The sequence below is a fragment of the Coregonus clupeaformis genome, unplaced genomic scaffold (assembly GCF_020615455.1).
Source record: "Coregonus clupeaformis isolate EN_2021a unplaced genomic scaffold, ASM2061545v1 scaf1312, whole genome shotgun sequence".
Classification (NCBI taxonomy): domain Eukaryota; kingdom Metazoa; phylum Chordata; class Actinopteri; order Salmoniformes; family Salmonidae; genus Coregonus; species Coregonus clupeaformis.
The window spans coordinates 85,001-110,000 of record NW_025534766.1 but is presented as its reverse complement, the minus strand read 5'-3'; the positions used below and the strand labels follow the sequence as shown (position 1 = coordinate 110,000).

At 43.4% G+C, this 25,000-nt stretch overlaps 1 protein-coding gene across 1 annotated transcript in view; it reads left to right on the top strand.

The window, feature by feature from the left end:
* LOC121567588 (maltase-glucoamylase, intestinal) overlaps nt 1-21,143 on the top strand; it is a gene marked incomplete at its 5' end in the record, with an annotated part of 65,022 nt that extends 43,879 nt beyond the window's left edge. Inside the window, 15 exon segments of the mRNA XM_045218003.1 lie at nt 207-269; nt 402-518; nt 602-692; nt 2,006-2,144; nt 3,196-3,329; nt 5,035-5,069; nt 5,494-5,610; nt 10,941-11,089; nt 13,297-13,381; nt 16,129-16,185; nt 16,303-16,427; nt 16,733-16,821; nt 17,476-17,525; nt 18,523-18,693; nt 20,727-21,143. Coding sequence (XP_045073938.1) covers nt 207-269; nt 402-518; nt 602-692; nt 2,006-2,144; nt 3,196-3,329; nt 5,035-5,069; nt 5,494-5,610; nt 10,941-11,089; nt 13,297-13,381; nt 16,129-16,185; nt 16,303-16,427; nt 16,733-16,821; nt 17,476-17,525; nt 18,523-18,693; nt 20,727-20,804 — 1,500 coding nt within the window.
* Between the last annotated feature and the right edge of the window lie 3,857 nt (nt 21,144-25,000).

Genomic DNA, 25,000 nt, shown 5'->3' with positions numbered 1-25,000 from the left:
AGACAGACAGAGACAGACAGAGACAGACAGAGACAGACAGAGACAGAGAGAGAGAGAGAGAGAGAGAGAGAGAGAGACTGTATGAGTCTGATGACTGTCATCATATTCAATAAGCTGTTGTGTTAACCCGGCTCTCTATTCTCTATTAAACTCCACTAATTGTCTCTATTAGACTCTACTAAAGTTATATTTTCCATCTGCTGTAGGTGTGGCCTGACTTCCCTGGTGTTGTAGTCAATGAGTCTGTGGACTGGGACACGCAAGTAGAGGTATGTCTCACTTCCTGTTAACACATCAACTATCCAATCACAGAACCTGACACAGGACACTTCCTGTTTTACAGTCCAATTACTGACATGTCTTAACGTTCCTTTGGTCATGTGTTCTCTGGCCAATCCCAGATCTACCGGTCTTATGCGGCATTCCCAGACTTCTTCATGAGTCGTACAGCAACGTGGTGGCATCAGGAGATTGCAGATTTCTACCATAATACCATGAAGTTTGATGGCCTCTGGATCGTGAGTGAAATCATACCACTGCACACGCGTGCACACACACACACACATTCTGTCATTTACCTTGAGTGTGATTGTGTGCTTAGGACATGAACGAACCATCCAGCTTTGTCCATGGAACCGTTGGAGAGAAGTGTCTGGGTCCCGCTGTCTACGATATGCCCCCATACATGCCACGTAAGAACACTCACACCTTTATCAGACACTCACACCTGAATATAGACACTCACACCGTTATCAAGACACTCACACCTTTATCAAGATACTCACACCTTTATCAAGACACTCACACCTTTATCAAGACACTCACACCTGAATCAAGACACTCACACCGTTATCAAGACACTCACACCGTTATCAAGACACTCACACCTTTATCAACATACTCACACCTTTATCAAGACACTCACACCTTTATCAAGAAACTCACACCTTTATCAAGACACACAACTTTATCAAGACACTCACAACTTTATCAAGAAACTCACACTGTTATCAAGACACACACCTTTGTCAAGACACTCACACCTTTATCAAGACACTCACACCTTTATCAAGACACACAACATTATCAAGACACTCACACCTTTATCAAGACACTCACACCTTTATCAAGACACTCACACCTTTATCAAGACACTCACACCTTTATCAAGACATTCACACCTTTATCAAGACACTCACACCTTTATCAAGACATTCACACCTTCATCAAGACACTCACACCTTTATCAAGACACTCACACCTTTATCAAGACATTCACACCTTTATCAAGACATTCACACCTTTATCAAGACACTCACACCTTTATCAAGACATTCACACCTTTATCAAGACACACACCTTTACATAGACTAAACATTGTTTTCCCACTAATTGATAGCATTTGTTTTAACATTTTTACATTTTTAGTCATTTAGCAGACGCTGTTATCCAGAGCGACTTACAGTTATTGAGTGCATAAATTTTTTCATACTGGCCCCCCGTGGGAATCGAACCCACAACCCTGGCGTTGCAAGCGCCATGCTCTACCAACTGAGCTACACAGGGCCATCAAGGCAAAGGGTGGCTATTTGAAGAATCTCAAATATAAAATATATTTTCGTATGTTTAACACTTTTTTGGTTATTACATGAGTCCATATGTGTTATTTCATAGTTTTGATGTCTTCACTATTATTCTACAATGTAGAAAATAGTAAAAATAAAGAAAAACCCTTGAATGAGCAGGTGTTCTAAAACTTTTGACCGGTATTGTAGATGTTCCAAAGGTCTTCATCAGTGGCATGTAGGCTATGCGTGGAAGCCAGGAGATGCTAAATGTGTTCATGTTAATTAACGGTCAATTACCGTGCGTCCGGCAGTTATTTGCTTGACAATCACCATCTGACTAAATTTCATGACCACCACAGCCCTAGTCACAACCACCTAAACCCTCCCTTCTCCCTGCTGTGTTCAGGACAGTAAGTATGTTGTGTTTGTCTCTCCAGCCCTGGAGTCCAGACACCGCGGTCTCAACCATAAGACTATGTGCATGAACAGCCAACAGCACCTCAGTGATGGTACCCCAGTTAAACACTATGACGTACACAACCTGTATGGATGGTCCCACACCAAACCAACATACGAGTGAGTATGGACACATCATTATTAGTGAACAATGCAACATTTTCAGCATCAGTCACTTTGTATCTGGCCATGTTGCTCTGTAACTTGTCACTCTGTATCTAGTAACTCTGTATCTAGTCACTCTGTATCTAATCATTCTGTATCTAGTCACTCTATATCTAGTCACTCTGTATCTAGTCACTCTGTATGTAGTCAATCTGTATGTAGTCAATCTGTATCTAGTCATGTCACTCTGTATCTAGTCAATCTGTATCTAGTCACTCTGTATGTAGTCAATCTGTATCTAGTCATGTCACTCTGTATCTAGTCAATCTGTATCTAGTCACTCTGTATCTAGTCAATCTGTATCTTGTCATGTCACTCTGTAGCTAGTCACTCTGTATCTAGTCATTCTGTATCTAGTCGCTCTGTATCTAGTCGCTCTGTATCTAGTCACTCTGTATCTAGTCACTCTGTATCTAGTCACTCTGTATCTAGTCACTGTATCTAGTCGCTCTGTATCTAGTCACTCTGTATCTAGTCACTCTGTATCTAGTCACTCTGTATCTAGTCACTCTGTATCTAGTCACTCTGTATCTAGTCGCTCTGTATCTAGTCACTCTGTATCTAGTCACTCTGTATCTAGTCACTCTGTATCTAGTCACTCTGTATCTAGTCATACTCCTGTGTAATGAACAAGGTACAGCAACTACACTATTCATTAGCAGCTCCAACCAATGGCTCTAAGTGCCTGTTCAAATCAAATCAAATTGTATTGGTCACATACACATATTTAGCAGATGTTATTGTGGGTGTAGCGAAATGCTTGTGTTCCTAGCTACAACAGTGCAGTAGTATCTAACAATACACACAAATCTAAATGTAAAATAATGGAATTTAGAAATATATAAATATTAGGACGAACAATGTCGGAGTGGCATTTACTAAAATACAGTAGAATACAGTATGTACATATGAAATGAGTAAAGCAGTATGTAAACATACAATAGGTTGACCTGAGCTCGACTCTGGGCAGATATCTTACCTCTCCTCCCCCTCTCCCTTCCTCCAGTGCCTTGCTGAGTGTGACAGGCAAGAGGGGGATAGTGGTGACCAGGTCTACCTACCCCTCCAGTGGGAAGTGGGCTGGACACTGGTTGGGAGACAACAACTCCAGCTGGGATCAGCTCTACAAGTCAATCATAGGTGTGTGTGTGTGTGTGTGTGTGTGTGTGTGTGTGTGTGTGTGTGTTTGTGTGTGTGTGTGTGTGTATCAGTGGGGAAAAAAAGTATTTAGTCAGCCACCAATTGTGCAAGTTCTCCCACTTAAAAAAGATGAGAGAGGCCTGTAATTTTCATCATAGGTACACGTCAACTATGACAGACAAATTGAGAAAAAAAAATCCAGAAAAATCCCATTGTAGGATTTTTAATGAATTTATTTGCAAATTATGGTGGAAAATAAGTATTTGGTCACCTACAAACAAGCAAGATTTCTGGCTCTCACAGACCTGTAACTTCTTCTGTAAGAGGCTCCTCTGTCCTCCACTCGTTACCTGTATTAATGGCACCTGTTTGAACTTGTTATCAGTATAAAAGACACCTGTCCACAACCTCAAACAGTCACACTCCAAACTCCACAATGGCCAAGACCAAAGAGCTGTCAAAGGACACCAAAAACAAAATTGTAGACCTGCACCAGGCTGGGAAGACTGAATCTGCAATAGGTAAGCAGCTTGGTTTGAATAAATCAACTGTGGGAGCAATTATTAGGAAATGGAAGACATACAAGACCACTGATAATCTCCCTCGATCTGGGGCTCCACGCAAGATCTCACCCGTGGGGTCAAAATGATCACAAGAACGGTGAGCAAAAATCCCAGAACCACACGGGGGGAACTAGTGAATGACCTGCAGAGAGCTGGGACCAAAGTAACAAAGCCTACCATCAGTAACACACTACGCCGCCAGGGACTCAAATCCTGCAGTGCCAGACGTGTCCCCCTGCTTAAGCCAGTACATGTCCAGGCCCGTCTGAAGTGCATTTGGATGATCCAGAAGAGGATTGGGAGAATGTCATATGGTCAGATGAAACCAAAATATAACTTTTTGGTAAAAACTCAACTCGTCATGTTTGGAGGACAAAGAATGCTGAGTTGCATCCAAAGAACACCATACATACTGTGAAGCATGGGGTTGGAAACATCATGCTTTGGGGCTGTTTTTTCTGCAAAGGGACCAGGACGACTGATCCGTGTAAAGGAAAGAATGAATGGGGCCATGTATCGTGAGATTTTGAGTGAAACCCTCCTTCCATCAGCAAGGGCATTGAAGATGAAACGTGGCTGGGTCTTTCAGCATGACAATGATCCCAAACACACCGCCCGGGCAACGAAGGAGTGGCTTCGTAAGAAGCATTTCAAGGTCCTGGAGTGGCCTAGCCAGTCTCCAGATCTCAACCCCATAGAAAATATTTGGAGGGAGTTGAAAGTCTGTGTTGCCCAGCGACAGCCCCAAAACATCACTGCTCTAGAGGAGATCTGCATGGAGGAATGGGCCAAAATACCAGCAACAGTGTGTGAAAACCTTGTGAAGACTTACAGAAAACGTTTGACCTGTGTCATTGCCAACAAAGGGTATATAACAAAGTATTGAGAAACTTTTGTTATTGACCAAATACTTATTTTCCACCATAATTTGCAAATAAATTCATTAAAAATCCTACAATGTGATTTTCAGGAATTTTCTTCCTCAATTTGTCTGTCATAGTTGACGTGTACCTATGATGAAAATTACAGGCCTCTCTCATCTTTTTAAGTGGGAGAACTTGCACAATTGGTGGCTGACTAAATACTTTTTTTCCCCACTGTATGTGTCTATGTATTGACTGTTCTGTCTCTCTATTTAACAGGAATGATGGAGTTCAGTCTGTTTGGAATTTCTTATGTAAGTGACTCTCCACTGTCTCCTTCCTACATAGAAATTGCTATTGATTTTGTTACTGTTTTGTTTGTCTTCTTCTTCTAAGTTGTTTTCACTATATAAACATTACTGAAGTAACAGAAACACATTTTTGTACAACCGATACTGCAGTGGATGAAAACTCCTACTCTACCTCAAGTCTCTCTCTTTCTCTCTCTTTCTCTCTCTCTCTCTCTCTCTCTCTCTCTCTCTCTCTCTCTCTCTCTCTCTCTCTCTCTCTCTCTCTCTCTCTCTCTCTCTCTCTCTCTCTCTCTCTCTCTCTCTCTCTCTCTCTCTGCCTCTCTCTCTCTGCTCCCTCTCCTCTCTCTCTCTCTCTCTCTCTCTCTCTCTCTCTCTCCCTCCCCCTCTCTCTCTCCCCCTCTCTCCTCTCCCTCTATCTCTCTCTCAGACTGGAGCTGATATATGTGGGTTCTTCAATCCAGCCCAGTATGAGATGTGTCTTCGCTGGATGCAGCTTGGTGCATTCTATCCTTACTCTCGCAACCACAACGGCAAGTTCAACCATGTGAGTAATCTAGCAATCTACCTGTCCATACACTGACAAACACACACATACAGTCGCATATCCCTTCACTGCGAGGCAGTCCCCCCGGGGTCATTAATGAACTTCAAGTTGACAGTTCTTTGTGAGTAGATGACAGCATCAGCATTAGAACATGTCCAGCACTGCTAACCCCAGTGTGCTTTTCATAGAGACCTACTGACACGCTCCGCTCCATTGATAAGGTCCCTCGAAACCAGGGGCCCAACACACACACACACACGCATGCACACGCACACACACACACAGACTGAATGATGTGTCTGTGCCATAGCGGACGTAGTGGCAGTGGCATTCGTTTTAGCAGTGACCTTTGGGAGTGTTGGAACACATCTGAGAAAATCCAATAACGCCGTCGGGAGATCGATCCGACAGGGCTACATTTCCATGCTCCTCAGTTGGAATACCAGACGGACACAGCGAGGGTGTGTGTGCATCTGTGTATGTCAGACAGAGAGAGAGAGAGAGAGAGAGAGAGAGAGAGAGAGAGAGAGAGAGAGAGAGAGAGAGAGAGAGAGAGAGAGAGAGAGAGAGAGAGAGAGAGAGAGAGAGAGAGAGAGAGAGAGAGAGAGAGAGAGAGAGAGAGAGAGAGAGGCATAATTTAATTTTCAAGGTGATCTGAGCCCCCAACACGATCCCAATCATTTAATAATGGCTTTCAAAGAGATGTTTAAACAAGGAGAAAATAGACAGAAACACCCTGGACAGGAGACGTGACAGGAGAACAGAGTGAGAGATGGGGTGGGATGAGGGAGTGAAGAAGGTGTGAGATGCAGTTGAGTGGGTGAGTGGTGGGTGGGGGTTTGGGGTAATGAAGGGGGAAACTGAGTGTGCAGGTATGAGTGGTGAGGAAGGGTGAAGAGGGTTGAGCAGAAGTTGGGAGTTAGGAAGGCCAGAGAGAGAGAGGGGGTAGATAGAGACAGAGAGAGAGAGGGAGAGAGTGGGATGGAGGGAGGGAGGGACAGAAAGAGAGGGCGAGAGAGAGAGAGAGAAATTTAGAGAGAGAGAACAGAGAGTTTTGCTGAGTCATTCACAGCCTCCTGGCGTGCCTCATCTCTTTGCCCTTAGTGAAGTCACACCTCAACATTACATCACAGAACACCATTTTACCACTGCAGCTCACATATATCACACTTGATATTCCTCAATAGAACCATGATCACCAACACAAACTGAGCTTGAATGGTATTCTGTTTGAGGTGATGCCAACCCCATTAAGATCTGTGTAACATAGAATGAAGCTAGTCCTAAAGCACACAGCTAATTTCTTTACCATAGACACAACCCCTGCAGGAGGCTCAAGTATTGGCCAGAAGACGAGGAGTGATAGAGAGAGGGAGTGGAGAGGACAGAACAACCAGACAAAGATTAATGGAAGGACAGAGGAGAGGGGGAATAGTGACTAGACTAGATAACCTCATTTTTCTCTCTCTCTCTCTCTCTCTCTCTGTGTGTGTGTGTGTGTGTGTGTGTGTGTGTGTGTGTGTGTATAGTGTGTGTGGAGATGGGATGAAAGTCCCTCCCTGGTTTTTCCTGCGTCTACCAGCCAGAGTCATTTGTGTAATTGTGTTCATGGATATGAAGAGTCTGGGAGGTTGATGCTCTGTCTCCTTCTCTTCTTTTCTCAATCCTTTTCTCTCCTGAGTGAGCAGAGAGGAAACGTCTGCCATGGCCTAGACAGTGGTGACGTTCTCCAGTAATCACGCTAGCAACCAAATGTTTGTGAGTGTTGCTGTCTCTGTTGTTGCTCTCTCTGTTGTGTTGCTCTCTCTGTTGTGTTGCTCTCTCTGTTGTTCTCTCTGTTGTTGTTCTCTCTGTTGTGTTGCTCTCTCTGTTGTGTTGCTCTCTCTGTTGTGTTGCTCTCTCTGTTGTGTTGCTCTCTCTGTTGTTGCTCTCTCTGTTGTTGCTCTCTCTGTTGTTGCTCTCTCTGTTGTTGCTCTCTCTGTTGTTCTCTCTGTTGTTGCTCTCTCTATTGTTGCTCTCTCTGTTGTTGCTCTCTCTGTTGTTTTGCTCTCTCTGTTGCTCTCTCTGTTGTGTTGTTCTATTTGTTGCTCTCTCTGTTGTTGTTCTCTCTGTTGTTGTTCTCTCTGTTGTTGCTCTCTCTGTTGTGTTGCTGTCTCTGTTGTGTTGCTCTCTCTGTTGTTGCTCTCTGTTGTTGTTCCCTCTGTTGTGTTGCTCTCTCTGTTGTGTTGCTCTCTCTGTTGTTGCTCTCTGTTGTTGTTCTCTCTGTTGTTGCTCTCTCTGTGTGTTGCTCTCTGTTGTGTTGCGCTGTCTGTTGTTGCTCTCTCTGTTGTGTTGCGCTGTCTGTTGTTGCTCTCTCTGTTGTGTTGCTCTCTCTGTTGCTCTCTCTGTTGTGTTGCTCTCTCTGTTGTGTTGCTCTCTCTGTTGTTGCTCTCTGTTGTTGTTCTCTCTGTTGTTGTTCTCTCTGTTGTTGCTCTCTCTGTTGTGTTGCTCTCTCTGTTGCTCTCTCTGTTGTGTTGCTCTCTCTGTTGTGTTGCTCTCTCTGTTGTGTTGCTCTCTCTGTTGTGTTGCTCTCTCTATTGTGTTGCTCTCTCTGTTGTGTTGCTCTCTCTGTTGTGTTGCTCTCTCTGTTGTGTTGCTCTCTCTGTGTGTTGCTCTCTCTGTTGTGTTGCTCTCTATGTTGTGTTGCTCTCTCTGTTGTGTTGCTCTCTCTGTGTGTTGCTCTCTCTGTTGTGTTGCTCTCTCTGTTGTGTTGCTCTCTCTGTTGTGTTGCTCTCTCTGTTGTGTTGCTCTCTCTGTTGTGTTGCTCTCTCTGTGTGTTGCTCTCTCTGTTGTGTTGCTCTCTCTGTTGTGTTGCTCTCTCTGTGTGTTGCTCTCTCTGTTGTGTTGCTCTCTCTGTTGTGTTGCTCTCTCTGTTGTGTTGCTCTCTCTGTTGTGTTGCTCTCTCTGTTATGTTGCTCTCTCTCAGTCAAACCCTGTTGTGGGCAGAGTTGCAGACTACTGTAACATTCAGGCTACTTACTACCCTAATGTAGAAATATGACAGTGATTACTGCTGCCCAAAACTGTCCAACAAACACACACACCAACGCACACACATACACACACACACACACACACACACACACACACACAAACACACACACACACACACACACACCGGAGTTCAATGATGTGTGAGAAATAATGGGCCCAGTCATAAACAATTCCCTATTTCCCTCCCTCTCTTCTCTCCCTCTCTTCTCTCCTCTCATTCACTCCCTCACTTCTCTCCTCTCATTCACTCCCTCACTTCTCTCCCTCACTTCTCTCCTCTCATTCACTCCCTCACTTCTCTCCCTCACTTCTCTCCTCTCATTCACTCCCTCCCTTATTTCCTCTCATTCTCTCCCTCACTTCTCTCTGCTCATTCATCCCCTCACTTCTCTTCTCTCCTCTCATTCTCTCCCTCACTTATTTCCTCGCATTCACTCCCTCACTTCTCTCCTCACATTAACTCCCTCACTTCTCTCCTCTCATTCTCTCCCTCACTTCTCTCCTCACATTCCCTCCCTCACTTCTCTCCTCTCTCTCCATCTCTCACTCTCCCTCACCCCTTATCTCTATTCTCTCACCTTTCTTTTCTCTCCTCCTCAGTTATTTTCTCTCCTCCTCAGATATTTTCTCTCCTCCTCAGTTATTTTCTCTCCTCCTCAGTTATTTTCTCTCCTCCTCAGTTATTTTCTCTCCTCCTCAGTTCGTTTCTCTCCTCCTCAGTTGTTTTCTCTCCTCCTCAGTTCTTCTCTCACCTCCTCAGTTCGTTTGTCTCCTCCTCAGTATGTTTCTCTCCTCCTCAGTTTGATAACCATGCAATATTCTAGTATTGAAGCAAAGAGTTTTATTTGATGTCTAATTTAACTGAAGAGGACTGTTGTGTTGGACTGAACATCTTTAAATTAAAAGTCTTACAGTCTGCAGTCTCCGCACACATGGACTTACACACAAACGGTAGACACACATGCCCAGAGTCAAAGGGGTTGGAACACACACACACACACGACATGCAATTACCATGCATAGCAACTATCCTCTTGGTAACTGAAGAGGTACAGGTTTTGGTAAAAGGGTGGTAAGGGAGAGGAGAGGAGAGGAGAGGAGAGGAGAGGAGAGGAGAGGAGAGGAGAGGAGAGGAGAGGAGAGGAGAGGAGAGGAGAGAGAGGAGAAGAGGAGAGGAGGGGAGGAGAGGAGAGGAGAGGAGAGGAGAGTGAGTGAAAGGGGTGGAGAGAAGCGGGTAAGAACTCCCGGGTCACTAGATAATTATAATCTTGTAAATCCTCCCAGAATATGATAATCTTATAAACTCTTCGGGTCACAAGATAATGTGAAAATGTAATCAGCCAGGTAGCAACAGTGAAGCTAATAATGTTAATACTGTGGATAGAGATTACTGTACGGTGTAGATTTTGACAAACTAACTACATCTGACATATTTAGGCATCTCATTCTGCCTGAGTTCACCACCCACCAACCCAACTCTCTCTCACTCTCTCTCTCTCTCTCTCTCTGTCTCTCTGTCTCTCTCTCTCTCTCTCTCTCTCTCTCTCTCTCTCTCTCTCTCTCTCTCTCTCTCTCTCTCTCTCCCTCTTTCTGCCGCTTTCCCTCCCGCCCTCCCTCCCTCCCTCCCTCCATCCATCCCAGTTTGTTATAGCTGGGTCCTGTAGGCCACAGCTGTCCTCTGCCCTCTCTCAGCTGGCATTACCCACAATCCTCAGCTGGACTGTGTCACAGAGTCTTGTTTCCTCTAGTGCTTGAAGGTGTGTGTGTGTAATGGGTTATTTCCTGGCAGGCTGACCATTGACCCCATTACATGTTCCATAAACCCACTTAACCCAACAACTATTACAAAAGAAACACAGAAGTTACTTTTTAAAACAAAATTATTCCTGAGAAATACATTGTAATTAATTTGACCTATAGTGTGTATGTAACTGTTCTGGACCTATAGTGTGTATGTAACTGTTCTGGACCTATAGTGCGTATGTTAACATCACTGTTCTGGACCTATAGTGTGTATGTTAACATCACTGTTCTGGACCTATAGTGTGTATGTTAACATCACTGTTCTGGACCTATAGTGTGTATGTTAACATCATTATTTTGAACGGCTATCTGGTAACACGTACAAGACACTGTATGTGCAGCTGTACTGTCATTCATTAACTACTCTGTGTGTGTGTGTGTTTCTGTTCTGTCTGTGCGTGTGTTTCTGTGTTTTGTTTCTCTGTGTGTGTGTGTGTGTGTGTGTGTGTGTGTGTGTGTGTGTGTGTGTGTGTGTGTGTGTATGCGTGTTACAGAGACAAGACCCTGTGTCGTGGGATGCGTCGTTTTCTGAGGCTTCTCGTGATGTGTTGAATATCCGCTACACACTCCTACCCTACCTCTACACACTCATGTTTTACGCCCACAGCCAAGGAAGTACAGTGGTCCGACCACTAATGCATGAGTGAGTACACACACACAAAGACGCACAAACACACGAGCACACACACACACGCATATTCAACTAGCGCTGACAGTCTCAAGTCAGAAGTAGTCGTTCATACATGTTTTCTCAAACGTCAAATTTCGAAGTGTTTAAGGTTAAGTTTAGGCATTAACTTTTAATTTTTAAGGTTAGGTTTAAGTTTAGCCATTAACTCCAAAATCTTAAAATGTTGGTATTAACTCCGAATGGTTAAGGTAAGGGTTAAGATTTGGCCTAGGCGTACCACAAAAAACTAAAAATGTCACTTGATTTGAATCACTTGATTCAAACAAGAAATCTTTGGTACCAGGGCAGATGCTTACACTCATCTGCCAACCCCGTCCACAACACCCTAGCAAAACTGAAACCTCCTTGAAGGTAACAGCATTCACTGTTGCCCCTAGAGGCCTGTTTCCAAGTCATCTCCCAACGTCCTCAGACATGGATGGATGTTGAATACTGACTCCTATCGCTGGTGACCTGGCTGCCAATATTATCGATATGGGTTTCAGCTTGTTTTTTTCGGCCCAGTCCATACAGTGGGGAAAAAAAGTATTTAGTCAGCCACCAATTGTGCAAGTTTTCCCACTTAAAAAGATGAGAGAGGCCTGTAATTTTCATCATAGGTACACGTCAACTATGACAGACAAATTGAGAAAAAAAATCCAGAAAATCACATTGTAGGATTTTTAATGAATTTATTTGCAAATTATGGTGGAAAATAAATATTTGGTCACCTACAAACAAGCAAGATTTCTGGCTCTCACAGACCTGTAACTTCTTCTTTAAGAGGATCCTCTGTCCTCCACTCGTTACCTGTATTAATGGCACCTGTTTGAACTTGTTATCAGTATAAAAGACACCTGTCCACAACCTCAAACAGTCACACTCCAAACTCCACTATGGCCAAGACCAAAGAGCTGTCAAAGGACACCAGAAACAAAATTGTAGACCTGCACCAGGCTGGGAAGACTGAATCTGCAATAGGTAAGCAGCTTGGTTTGAAGAAATCAACTGTGGGAGCAATTATTAGGAAATGGAAGACATACAAGACCACTGATAATCTCCCTCGATCTGGGGATCCACGCAAGATCTCACCCCGTGGGGTCAAAATGATCACAAGAACGGTGAGCAAAAATCCCAGAACCACACGGGGGGACCTAGTGAATGACCTGCAGAGAGCTGGGACCAAAGTAACAAAGCCTACCATCAGTAACACACTACGCCGCCAGGGACTCAAATCCTGCAGTGCCCCCTGCTTAAGCCAGTACATGTCCAGGCCCGTCTGAAGTTTGCTAGAGTGCATTTGGATGATCCAGAAGAGGATTGGGAGAATGTCATATGGTCAGATGAAACCAAAATAGCACTTTTTGGTAAAAACTCAACTCGTCGTGTTTGGAGGACAAAGAATGCTGAGTTGCATCCAAAGAACACCATACCTACTGTGAAGCATGGGGGTGGAAACATCATGCGTTGGGGCTGTTTTTCTGCAAAGGGACCAGGACGACTGATCCGTGTAAAGGAAAGAATGAATGGGGCCATGTATCGTGAGATTTTGAGTGAAAACCTCCGTCCATCAGCAAGGGCATTGAAGATGAAATGTGGCTGGGTCTTTCAGTATGACAATGATCCCAAACACACCGCCCGGGCAACGAAGGAGTGGCCTCGTAAGAAGCATTTCAAGGTCCTGGAGTGGCCTAGCCAGTCTCCAGATCTCAACCCCATAGAAAGTCTTTGGAGGGAGTTGAAAGTCTGTGTTGCCCAGCGACAGCCCCAAAACATCACTGCTTTAGAGGAGATCTGCATGGAGGAATGGGCCAAAATACCAGCAACAGTGTGTGAAAAGCTTGTGAAGACTTACAGAAAACGTTTGACCTGTGCCATTGCCAACAAAGGGTATATAACAAAGTATTGAGAAACTTTTGTTATTGACCAAATACTTATTTTCCACCATAATTTGCAAATAAATTCATAAAAAATCCTGCAATGTGATTTTCAGGATTTTCTTTTCTCATTTTGTCTGTTATAGTTGACGTGTACCTATGATGAAAATTACAGGCCTCTCTCATCTTTTTAAGTGGGAGAACTTGCACAATTGGTGGCTGACTAAATACTTTTTTTCCCCACTGTAGATGGAGGAGAAATGTACCCTTGATATGAGTGTGTATCAATGTGTCCTCTGGCAGGTTCGTGAATGACAGGAAGACGTGGGACATCCACAGACAGTTCCTATGGGGTCCTGCTCTGCTCATCAGCCCGGTCCTGGATGAGGTAACTAACTACATATATATCTGTCCTGGATGAGGTTAACCACTTATATATCAGTCCTGGATGAGGTAACTAACCACTTATATATCAGTCCTGGATGAGGTAACTAACCACTTATATATCTGTCGTGCATGAGGTAACTAACCACATATATCTGTCCTGGATGAGGTAACTAACCACTTATATATCAGTCCTGGATGAGGTAACTAACCACTTATATATCAGTCCTGGATGAGGTAACTAACCACTTATATATCTGTCGTGCATGAGGTAACTAACCACATATATCTGTCCTGGATGAGGTAACTAACCACATATATCTGTCCTGGATGAGGTAACTAACCACTTATATATCTGTCGTGCATGAGGTAACTAACCACATATATCAGTCCTGGATGAGGTAACTAACCACTTATATATCTGTCGTGCATGAGGTAACTAACCACTTATATATCAGTCCTGGATGAGGTAACTAACCACTTATATATCAGTCCTGGATGAGGTAACTAACCACTTATATATCAGTCCTGGATGAGGTAACTAACCACTTATATATCAGTCCTGGATGAGGTAACTAACCACATATATCAGTCCTGGATGAGGTAACTAACCACTTATATATCAGTCCTGGATGAGGTAACTAACCACTTATATATCTGTCGTGCATGAGGTAACTAACCACATATATCTGTCCTGGATGAGGTAACTAACCACTTATATATCAGTCCTGGATGAGGTAACTAACCACTTATATATCTGTCGTGCATGAGGTAACTAACCACATATATCTGTCCTGGATGAGGTAACTAACCACTTATATATCTGTGACACATTCCCTGTCAACGTTCCCACATAGCAATTCACACAAGTAATTTAGGTCTTTCAAACATTACGCTCAATGTTCTGATATGTCTAATACACAGTACCAGTCAAATGTTTGAACACACCTACTCATTCAAGGGTTGTTCTTTATTTTTACTATTTTCTACATTGTAGAATAATCGTGAAGACATCCAAAACTATGAAATAACACATATGGAATCATGTTGTAACCAAAAAAGTGTTAAACAAATCAAAATATATTTTATCTTTGAGATTATTCAAAGTAGCCACCCTTTGCCTTGATGACAGCTTTGCACACTCTTGGCATTCTCTCAACCAGCTTCACCTGGAATGCTTTTTCAACAGTCTTGAAGGAGTTCCCACATATGCTGAGCACTTGTTGGCTGCTTTTCCTTCACTCTGCGGTCCTACTCATCTTAAACCATCTCAATTGGGTTGAGGTTGTGTGATTGTGGAGGCCAGGTCATCTGATGCAGCACTCCATCACTCTCCTTCATGGTCAAATAGCCCTTACACAGCCTGGAGGTGTGTTGGGTTATTGTCCTGTTGAAAAACAAATGATAGTCCCACTAAGCGCAAACCAGATGGGATGGCATATCGCTGCAGAAAGCTGTGGTAGGCATGCTGGTTAAGTGTGCCTTGAATTCTAAATAAATCACTGACAGTGTCACCAGCATAGCACCCCCACACCATCACACCTCCTCCTCCATGCTTCATGGTGGGAAACCACACATGCAGAGATCATCCCTTCACCTACTCTGCTTCTCACAAAGACACGGCGGTTGGAAAAAAAAATCTAAAATTTGGACTCATCAGACCAAAGGACAGATTTCCACCGGTCTGATGTCCATTGCTCGTGTTTCTTGGCCTAAGCAAGTCTCTTCTTATTATTGGTGTCCTTTATTAGTGGTTTCTTTGCAGTAATTTGACAATGAAGGCCTGATTCCCACAGTCTCCATTGAACAGTTAATGTTGAGATTTGTCTGATACTTGAACTCTGTGAAGCATTTATTTAGGCTGCAATCTGAGGTGCAGATAACTCTAATGAACTTATCGTCTGCAGCAGAGGTAACTCTGGGTCTTCCATTCCTGTGGCGGTCCTCATGAGAGCCAGTTTCATCATAGACATTTTTACATTTTAGTCATTTAGCAGACGCTCTTATCCAGAGCGACTTACAGTTAGTGCATACATTATTATTTTTTTCATACCCCCTGTGGGAATCGAACCCACAACCCTGGCGTTGCAAACGCCATGCTTTATCAACTGAGCTATATCCCTGCCTGCCATTCCCTCCCCTACCCTGGACGACGCTGGGCCAATCAAACTTTGAAGAATCGAAAATCCAAAATATATTTTGATTTGTTTAACACTTTTTTTTTGTTACTACAAGATTCCATATGTGTTATTTCATAGTTTTGATGTCTTCACTATTATTCTGCAATGTAGAAAATAGCAAAAATATAGAAAAACCCTTGAATGAGTAGGTGTGTCCGAACTTTTGACTGGTAGTGTAAGTCCTGGGCTGGATTGTTTTATGTGTTATTTAACCCTATTTGATTGACATATTGTTTTATGTGTTATTTGACCCTATTTGATTGACAGATTGTTTTATGTGTTATTTGACCCTATTTGATTGACATATTGTTTTATGTGTTGATTGACCCTATTTGATTGACAGATTGTTTTATGTGTTATTTGACCCTATTTGATTGACATATTGTTTTATGTGTTGATTGACCCTATTTGATTGACATATTGTTTTATGTGTTGATTGACCCTATTTGATTGACAGATTGTTTTATGTGTTATTTGACCCTATTTGATTGACATATTGTTTTATGTGTTGATTGACCCTATTTGATTGACATATTGTTTTATGTGTAATCTGACCCTATTTGATTGACAGGGGGCCAGAGAGGTAAACGGCTATGTCCCAGATGACCGCTGGTATGACTTCCACACGGTGAGGCATCAACATTCATAGAAATGTAGAAATTGATGTTAAAAATACATTTAGAATAAATGTGGATGTCTGTTGTATTCATATTAATGATTTATTTTGTTGTTATGTTGTGTCCAGGCTGAGGCTGTTCCGGTGAGGGGCCAGATGTTAACCATGCCAACACCTCTCCACCACATCAACCTCCACGTGAGAGGAGGATACATCCTGCCCTGGCAGAAACCAGAGAACAATACACACTACAGGTGTGTGTGTGTGTGTGTGTGTGTGTTTTCATTGTGGAGGGAGGGAGACAATGGTGAGGGATCAGATGTAACACTGTAACATGAATATTAATGTCTGTCCTTAGAAAAAGGTATAAATAAACCCCCACAATGCACTGCAGGTGACATACACTTGTCATTGTCCTTCAGCGGTCCACAATCACCTTCTCTCTCTCTCTCTCTCTCTCTCTCTCTCTCTCTCTCTCTCTCTCTCTCTCTCTCTCTCTCTCTCTCTCTCTCTCTCTCTCCTTCTCTCTTGCTGATTGTCTCTCTCCATCCCCCTTCAGTCGGAAGAATCCTCTGGGGCTGATCGTTGCCCTGAGCGACGAGAGAACTGCACAAGGTTCCCTGTTCTGGGATGATGGGGAGGGGATCGGTGAGTAGACACATCACAGACATACACACACACACACACACACACACACACACACACACACACACACACACACACACACACACACACACACACACACAGACACAGTTACATTTATCCTACAAACTTACATACCTGCAAGCATTGCCCACACATGTATGCATACAGTTTTCTTACGCAAACACACACACACACATACACACAATATCTATAGAAAGTAAAATAAAATGAATTCCCATTAATGCTAAGCAGACATGGACAGACAGCTTTGATGCAGTGACGAGTACTCACGCACACACACACACACACAGGCACACACACGCACACACACACACACACACACATGCACACACGCACGCACACACACACACACACACACACATACACACACAGTGTCTGTCTCTGACATGGTGGAGTGTGTTTGAAGGGGTTTGAGAGCTGCTCTGCTGTCAGGTAGAAGAAGGGAGCGTGAGAGATAGAGAAGAGGAATGACAGGAACTATTACTCTAATAGCCCTGTCTCTGCCTGTAAATATGCTCTCCATCACTCACTCTTTTATCTCTCTCTGTCTCTCTCTCTCTCTCTCTCTCTCTCTCTCTCTCTCTCTCTGTCTCTCTCTCTCTATCTCTCTCTCTCTGTCTCTCTCCCTCCCTCCAGATACGTATGAGAAAAACCAGTACCTACATATTTCGTTCACAGTTGCTTCGGTGAGTTCACATGCTGACAGGTTACCTGGTGTGGGACCGGAGAACCCTTTCAGTGTCTAGCTTCTTGAACATCACTCAAAAGCACTTTGTTGATGTTATGGATTGGAGTGAATGGGAACTAACAACAGTAGACGACCTACCTGTCTCTTATTGGGGTTGGGGTGAATAAAGTTTGGGGTCCAACCGGGACACACTGTTTATGTTCCTTTGTGATAGGGCAGAAACTCAGTCATTAATGGGACCAATGGGAGTCACACTCACACACATACACACATGCACCCCCCCCCCCACACACACACACACACACACACTTTGGTAGCCAAACATCTGTGGCTGTCCTCTGCCTGCCATTAGCCCCATTCCAAAACAATTTCACTGATAAGACAGAGCCAGAGTGTGTGTGTGTGTGTGTGTGTGTGTGTGCGTGCGTGTGTGTGGACCCGTTTAGAGAGTCAGATGTGGGAGGAGGAGTCAGGCAATGAGGACATTGCTGCCCAGCTGATCTGTGGGTAATATGCCACATTGGATGGATGTGTGTGTGTGACAATATGCCCAGCTAGTTAATCAGACCAGCCACAGCACAGAGCAGCTCCTTCTGGTGATTTCAATCCTCAAATAATCCTGATAATGATAAACAAGGCGAATGGAGCCAGAATGGAGCCCCAGAATGGACCAGAACACACGCATTAGCTCAATTCATCTACAAATGGATATCGGTCCAGCAATGGCGAGCTCATATTTCAGTGGGCTGGCGTGTGTGTGTGTGTGTGTCTGCGTGTGTGTGTTTTGGTAAGTAGGCTGTTATTAGGGGTGGTGGTGTAGTATCACCCTTTAAAGAGTTCTACCTTGTGGTAGTGTGCTTGCCCTGTAACTGTACTGTAGTTGATTTGGTTCAAGTCCAACTCCAAGTGTTTACATTTACTGTCAAACACCATGACATAAAACCTTCACCGTTTTCTCCTTTTGATCTTTCTCTCTTGTCCTCCTGTCGCCCCAGAACATTCTGACCTGCAGTGTGATGTTCAATGGTCTGCCGGAGGCTGAGAGGCTGACCCTGGGTATGGTGAAGGTATGGGGGGCCGGGAGTGTTCCTGTCACGGAGGTCATCTTACGAAATATCTCAGGCTCAGAGAACAAGATCACCCACCAACACAACACAGTCACTGAGGTGAGACACACACTACACCATACCATACCACACCAAAACACAACACACTGCACCACAACACACCACAACACACCACACCACACCCATACCATACCACAACACACCCTACCACACCACACCAAAACACAACACACCGCACCACAACACACCACAACACACCACACCACACCACAACACCACTCACGAGTCTCCCGAGTGGCGCAGTGGTCTAAGGCACTGCATCGCAGTGCTAGCTGTGCCACTAGAGTTCCTGGTTCGAATTCAGGCCCTGTCGTAGCAATTGGCCCAGCATCGTCCAGGGTAGGGGAGGGAATGGCCGGCAGGGATGTAGCTCAGTTGATAGAGCATGGCGTTTGCAACGCCAGGGTTGTGGGTTCGATTCCCACAGGGGGTATGAAAAAAAATAATGTGTGCACTAACTGTAAGTCGCTCTGGATAAGAGCGTCTGCTAAATGACTAAAATGTAAACACAACACACTCAGAACAGACATTGATTTCAGTAGACATAGCTAAGGTCAGTACAAGACAGTGTAGAAATAGTTGTGAAGAAGCAGAACTGATGAAGAAGAGCATGCCTACTCAGAGGTTCTACTCTACCCCCAGTTAGTCTCTGACTTTGGGCCAAGCACATTGTGCCACTGTCTTTCTTACAACAGTGGCTAGACTGTAGGCTTAGAATTGGTCCCACCGTCGATGAGTGATAATATGCCAGAACAAGATGTCTGCCATGACTCATTATCTAATAGCTGTAATCAGGGAGGTCACCTTGTGGTTCCTTTGTAATAAACATGAGCTACGAGCAGCCAGAGGAAGTTACACAGAGAGTACAGGAAGCGTAAGACAATACTAATCAACAGCAGAGGAGATGGATGGCAGTAAGGTGATCACAGAGGGCGGGAGGAGCGGATGGTAATAGGACACATTTGGAAGATGACATTTTGTCTGTATCCTCATTAACCCTGCGATGACGCGTCTTAATCTGGAGGTACAGTATACTGTATTCACTCTGACTATCAACACCTTGTAACCGATAGCAACACACTCCATAAATAATAATTTGAGAGGGAACATTGGAGACTGAGATTAATCCCAGGTTGTGTAGGTAAAGACACAGAGTCAGAGAGATGCAGTAGTGATGTATTTGAATAAATGGTATTGCAGCACCAGCCCAGCCATTCCTCTCCTTTAGTGTTTTCACACTGGATAAGAAGTTCAAATAACAGGCTGTTCCATTTCTCTTTCACCATGTTAGTGTCAGGTTGCTGCTACACACATACACACACACACACACACACACACACACACACACACACACACACACACACACACACACACACAAACACTCCTATGTATGTGTGCAGTGTCGTTTGCAGGGAAGCTATAGTCATAATGGAACTAGTTTATAATCCCCATGATATATATTTTATTTGAAGGGGTCATGTCTCAATACAAACCCAGACTAGATTATCCATTTTCATTTCCCCAAACAAGAGTGGTGAATATGACTATTTTGTTAGCATGTACTGTGAGTTCAAAGTTCTGATCATGCCGTGTGTGTGTGTGTTTACATGCTGTGTGTGTGTGTGTGTGTGTACATGCTGTGTGTGTGTGTGTGTGTACATGCTGTGTGTGTGTGTGTGTGTGTGTGTTTACATGCTGTGTGTGTGGGTGTACATGCTGTGTGTGTGTGTGTGTGTGTGTGTATGTGTGTGTGTTTGTGTTTGTGTGTGTGTGTGTGTGTGTGTGTTTACATGCTGTGTGTGTGTATTTATGTGTGTATGTGTGTGTGTGTGTGTGTGTGTGTGTGTGTGTGTGTGTGTGTGTGTGTGTGTGTGTGTGTGTGTGTGTGTGTGTGTGTGTGTGTGTGTGTGTGTGTGTGTGTGTGTGTGTGTGTGTGTGTGTGTGTGTGTGTGTGTGTGTGTGTGTGTGTTTACATGCCGTGTGTATCCTCAACCAGTCAATCCAGTCATTGTATGTGATCATCAGTGTGGTGACGAGAGATGAGTTTGGACTGATATTGTGTTTTCCTGTAGGAGCTGATTGCTGATGCTACTGCCTTATCAGTCCGCGTGGATCAGGGCTTCACGCTCATCTGGAAAACCAACACCTAATCACACTCACATAAACACTGCACTGCCATACAATGTGTTTTTTAAACAGTGGTGGAAAAAGACCAACACCTAATCACATTCACATAAACACTGCACTGCCATAGAATGTGTTTTTTAAACAGTGGTGGAAAAAGACCAACACCTAATCACACTCACATAAACACTGCACTGCCATACAATGTGTTTTTTAAACAGTGGTGGAAAAAGACCAACACCTAATCACACTCACATAAACACTGCACTGCCATACAATGTGCTTTTTTAAACAGTGGTGGAAAAAGTACCCAATTGTCATACTTGAGTAAAAGTAAAGATACCTTTTAATAGAAAAAGTAAAAGTGAAAGTCACCCAGTAAAATACTATTTGAGTAAAAGTCTAAAAGTATTTGGTTTTACATTTACTTAAGTATCAAAAGTAAATGTAATTGCTCAAATATACTTAAGTATCAAAAGTAAAAGTATAAATTGTTTCAAATTCCTTAATCCATACCAAACTGCACCATTAGTTTATATTTTATATTTTTTTTACGGATAGCCAGGAGCACACTCCAACACTCCAACACTCCAACCTAATTTACATATTTTGGACTGTTTTCCTGCTAAGCATTCAAAATGTAACGAGTACTTTTGGGTGTCAGGGAAAATGTATGGAGTAAAAAGTACATTATTTTCTTTAGGAATGTAGTGGAGTAAAAGTAAAACTTGTCAAAAATATAAATAGTAAAGTACAGATTCACCAAAAAACTACTTAAGTAGTACTTTAAAATATTTTTACTTAAGTACTTTACACAACTGTATTTAAATTACCACAATCCACAATTTCCTATTTGAATGTCTCATATAATTGTCATAAATGTGTAACATAAATAAACTGACCTGAAATGTAACAATGTTTTTTTTTCTTTCTTAGTTTGCATGTGTTGATTTTACCATGGAAAGGGATAGTAGTTGAGGGTAAGAAGGCACTATACACTATTGAGACCAAATGTTTAATTTGTACCCTGAAGTACGAGAGGTACCAGTCTGCTGGAGTGGAACTAAGGGCTGCAAACTTTTTAGAGTGTCAGAGAGTAATGCTAATTAGGAAAGGGATGCAGTGTGTGTGTGTGTGTTTACATGCTGTGTGTGTGTGCGTGTGTGTGTATTGGGAATGGAATTAGACCCTAATTATGGTTCTCACCTGCGGCGAGCCATCTACCTGAGCGTCACACCTCATTAAACTCCCATCTAACGATACAATAATCAATTATTAATTCTGCTGTAAACATAATGATATCAATTTAGCCACGGGGACCTCAACTTGATTTCCGCTCTAATCGGCACTCCCTGGGGGGGAGGGGCGGGGGGCTGAGAGGAAGGGATCTTGTCACTGCGAGACACTGACTGCGAGACACTGATGATTTGGCGCAACTTCAAAATTGTACATTTAGAGAAACAGAATGATACTGAGCAGGAGGAGTCAATCCAGGATGTCAAAAACACTTCAAAATGTGATGTTAGGAGCAACTTCGAAATTTGACATTTGTAGAAACGTGGATACACGTCTAATTCTGCAGTGAGACTGTGAGAGCTTGGTGGAATATTACAATGGAGTGTGGTGTGTGTGTGTGTGTGTGTGTGTGTGTGTGTGTGTGTGTGTGTGTGTGTGCGTGTGTGTGTGTGCGTGTGTGTGTGTGGTGTGACAGCGGGTGGTGTGTGTCTGTCTGACTGGGAGGATAATGATTTGGGTTTATTGCAGGAACACACTCAGAACACCGACTCAATTACCACTGTCTGCAACACTAGGCAGCACCCACCCAGTGAGTTGAGAACACTGCTTAGACTGGCCTGGTTGTCTGCACACACACACACACACACACACACACACACACACACACACACACACACACACATATTCCTTGTTCAACATCTCTCTTCAGCTCCATTCACATTGAACAGAAGGGACTCCTCTGACTATGCTTTGAATTAAAATGTGAAGTTCTTTCTCTGCTCAAGGATTCTGGGTATTCTTCGCCAGAGATCATGTATTTCCTGGATATTTCAACTTAAAATAGGACAATGTTCTACCAGGTTTTCAAGTTAGTCTTTCAACCACATAGATCCAATCTGAGATTAATCAATAGGCATCCTCTGAAACCTTACCGTCAGGTGTTTGATCTGAAGGAAGAATGTGTCTGTTATTGTGATGATTGAGTGACACAAGTGTGTCGCAGATGGAGGGGAAAATGACTGGAAGAAAAAATATGAAAACACTGTCACACCATCAAAGCTTTTGACGTGAGTCTGAGTGGTGTTCTCTCATCTACTGATATATACTTCTCTCTCTCTCTCTCTCTCTCGCTCTCTCTCTCTCTCTCTCTCTCTCTTCTCACTGCCCTCTCTCTCTCTCTCACTCCTCTCTCTCTCTCACACTCCTCTCTCTCTCTCTCGTTCTCTATCTCTTTCTCTCTCTCTTCTCTCTCCTCTCTCTCATCTCTCTCTCTCTCTCTCTCTCTCTCTCTCTCTCTCTCTCTCTCTCGCTCGCTCGCTCGCTCGCTCACTCTCTCTCTCTCTCTCTCTCACTTCTTTCTCTCTCTCTCTCTCTCTCTCTCTCTCTCTCTCTCTCACTCCCTTCTCTCTCTCCTCTCTCTCTCTCTTTCTCTCTCTCTTCTCTTTCCCTCTCTCTCTCTCTCTCCTCTCTCTCTCTCTCTCTCTCTCTCACTCCCTTCTCTCTCTCTCTCTCTTTCTCTTTCTCTCTCTTCTCTTTCCTCTCTCTCCTCTCTCTCTCTCTCTCTCTCTCTCTCTCTCTCTCTCTCTCTCTCTCTCTCTCTCTCTAAATTCATTTTCAATTTCAATTTAAGGGCTTTATTGGCATGGGAAACATATGTTAACACAGCCAAAGGAAGTGAAATAGATGACAAACAAAAGTGAAATAAACAATAAAAAATGACAGTAAACATTACACTCACAAAAGTTCCAAAAGAATAAAGACATCAAATGTCATATCATATCTATATACAGTGTTGTAATGATGTGCACATAGTTAAAGTACAAAAGGGAAAATAAATAAACATAATTAAAGGTTGTATTTACAATGGTGTTTGTTCTTCACTGGTTGCCCTTTTCTTGTGGCAACAGGTCACAAATCTGGCACACTGTGGTATTTCACCCAATATATATGGGAGTTTATCAAAATTGGATTTGTTTTCAAATTCTTTGTGGGTCTGTGTAATCTGAGGGAAATATGTGTCTCTAATATGGTCATACATTTGGCAGGAAGTTAGGAAGTGCAGATCAGTTTCCACCTCAATTTGTGGGAAGTGTGCACATAGCCTGTCTTCTCTTGAGAGCCAGGACTGCCTTCGGTGGCCTTTCTCAATAGCAAGGCTATGCTCACTGAGTCTGTACATAGTCAAAGCTTTCCTTAAATTTGGGTCAGTCTCAGTGGTCAGGTAAATTCTCTCTCTCCTCCTCTCTCTCTCTCCCTCTCTCCCTCTCTCTCTCTCTCTCTCTCTCTCTCTCTCTCTCTCTCTCTCTCTCTCTCTCTCTCGCTCTCGCTCTCTCTCACTCTCCCTCTCTCCCCCTTTCTCTCGTTCTCTCTCTCCTTCATACACTAACATACTAAACACAGACATAGTTGAACTAGCAGACACTAAAATATACAACAAAACACATGGCCAAACAGACACACATCGAGGCATAACAACATGTACTGTATAACCTCTTCTCACACAGCCTTGGGGATTTGAGATATTACACTAGCAGTGTTGTGGGGTGATGCTTAATGACTAACATTAGGGGAACCTGAGGAGGATGTTAGATCTGCTGGGTAATGACTAACATTAGGGGAACCTGAGGAGGATGTTAGATCTGCTGGGTAATGACTAACATTAGGGGAACCAGAGGAGGATGTTAGATCTGCTGGGTAATGACTAACATTATGGGAACCAGAGGAGGATGTTAGATCTGCTGGGTAATGACTAACATTAGGGGAACCAGAGGAGGATGTTAGATCTGCTGGGTAATGACTAACATTAGGGGAACCAGAGGAGGATGTTAGATCTGCTGGGTGATGACTAACATTAGGGGAACCTGAGGAGGATGTTAGATCTGCTGGGTAATGACTAACATTATGGGAACCAGAGGAGGATGTTAGATCTGCTGGGTAATGACTAACATTAGGGGAACCTGAGGAGGATGTTAGATCTGATGCTTAA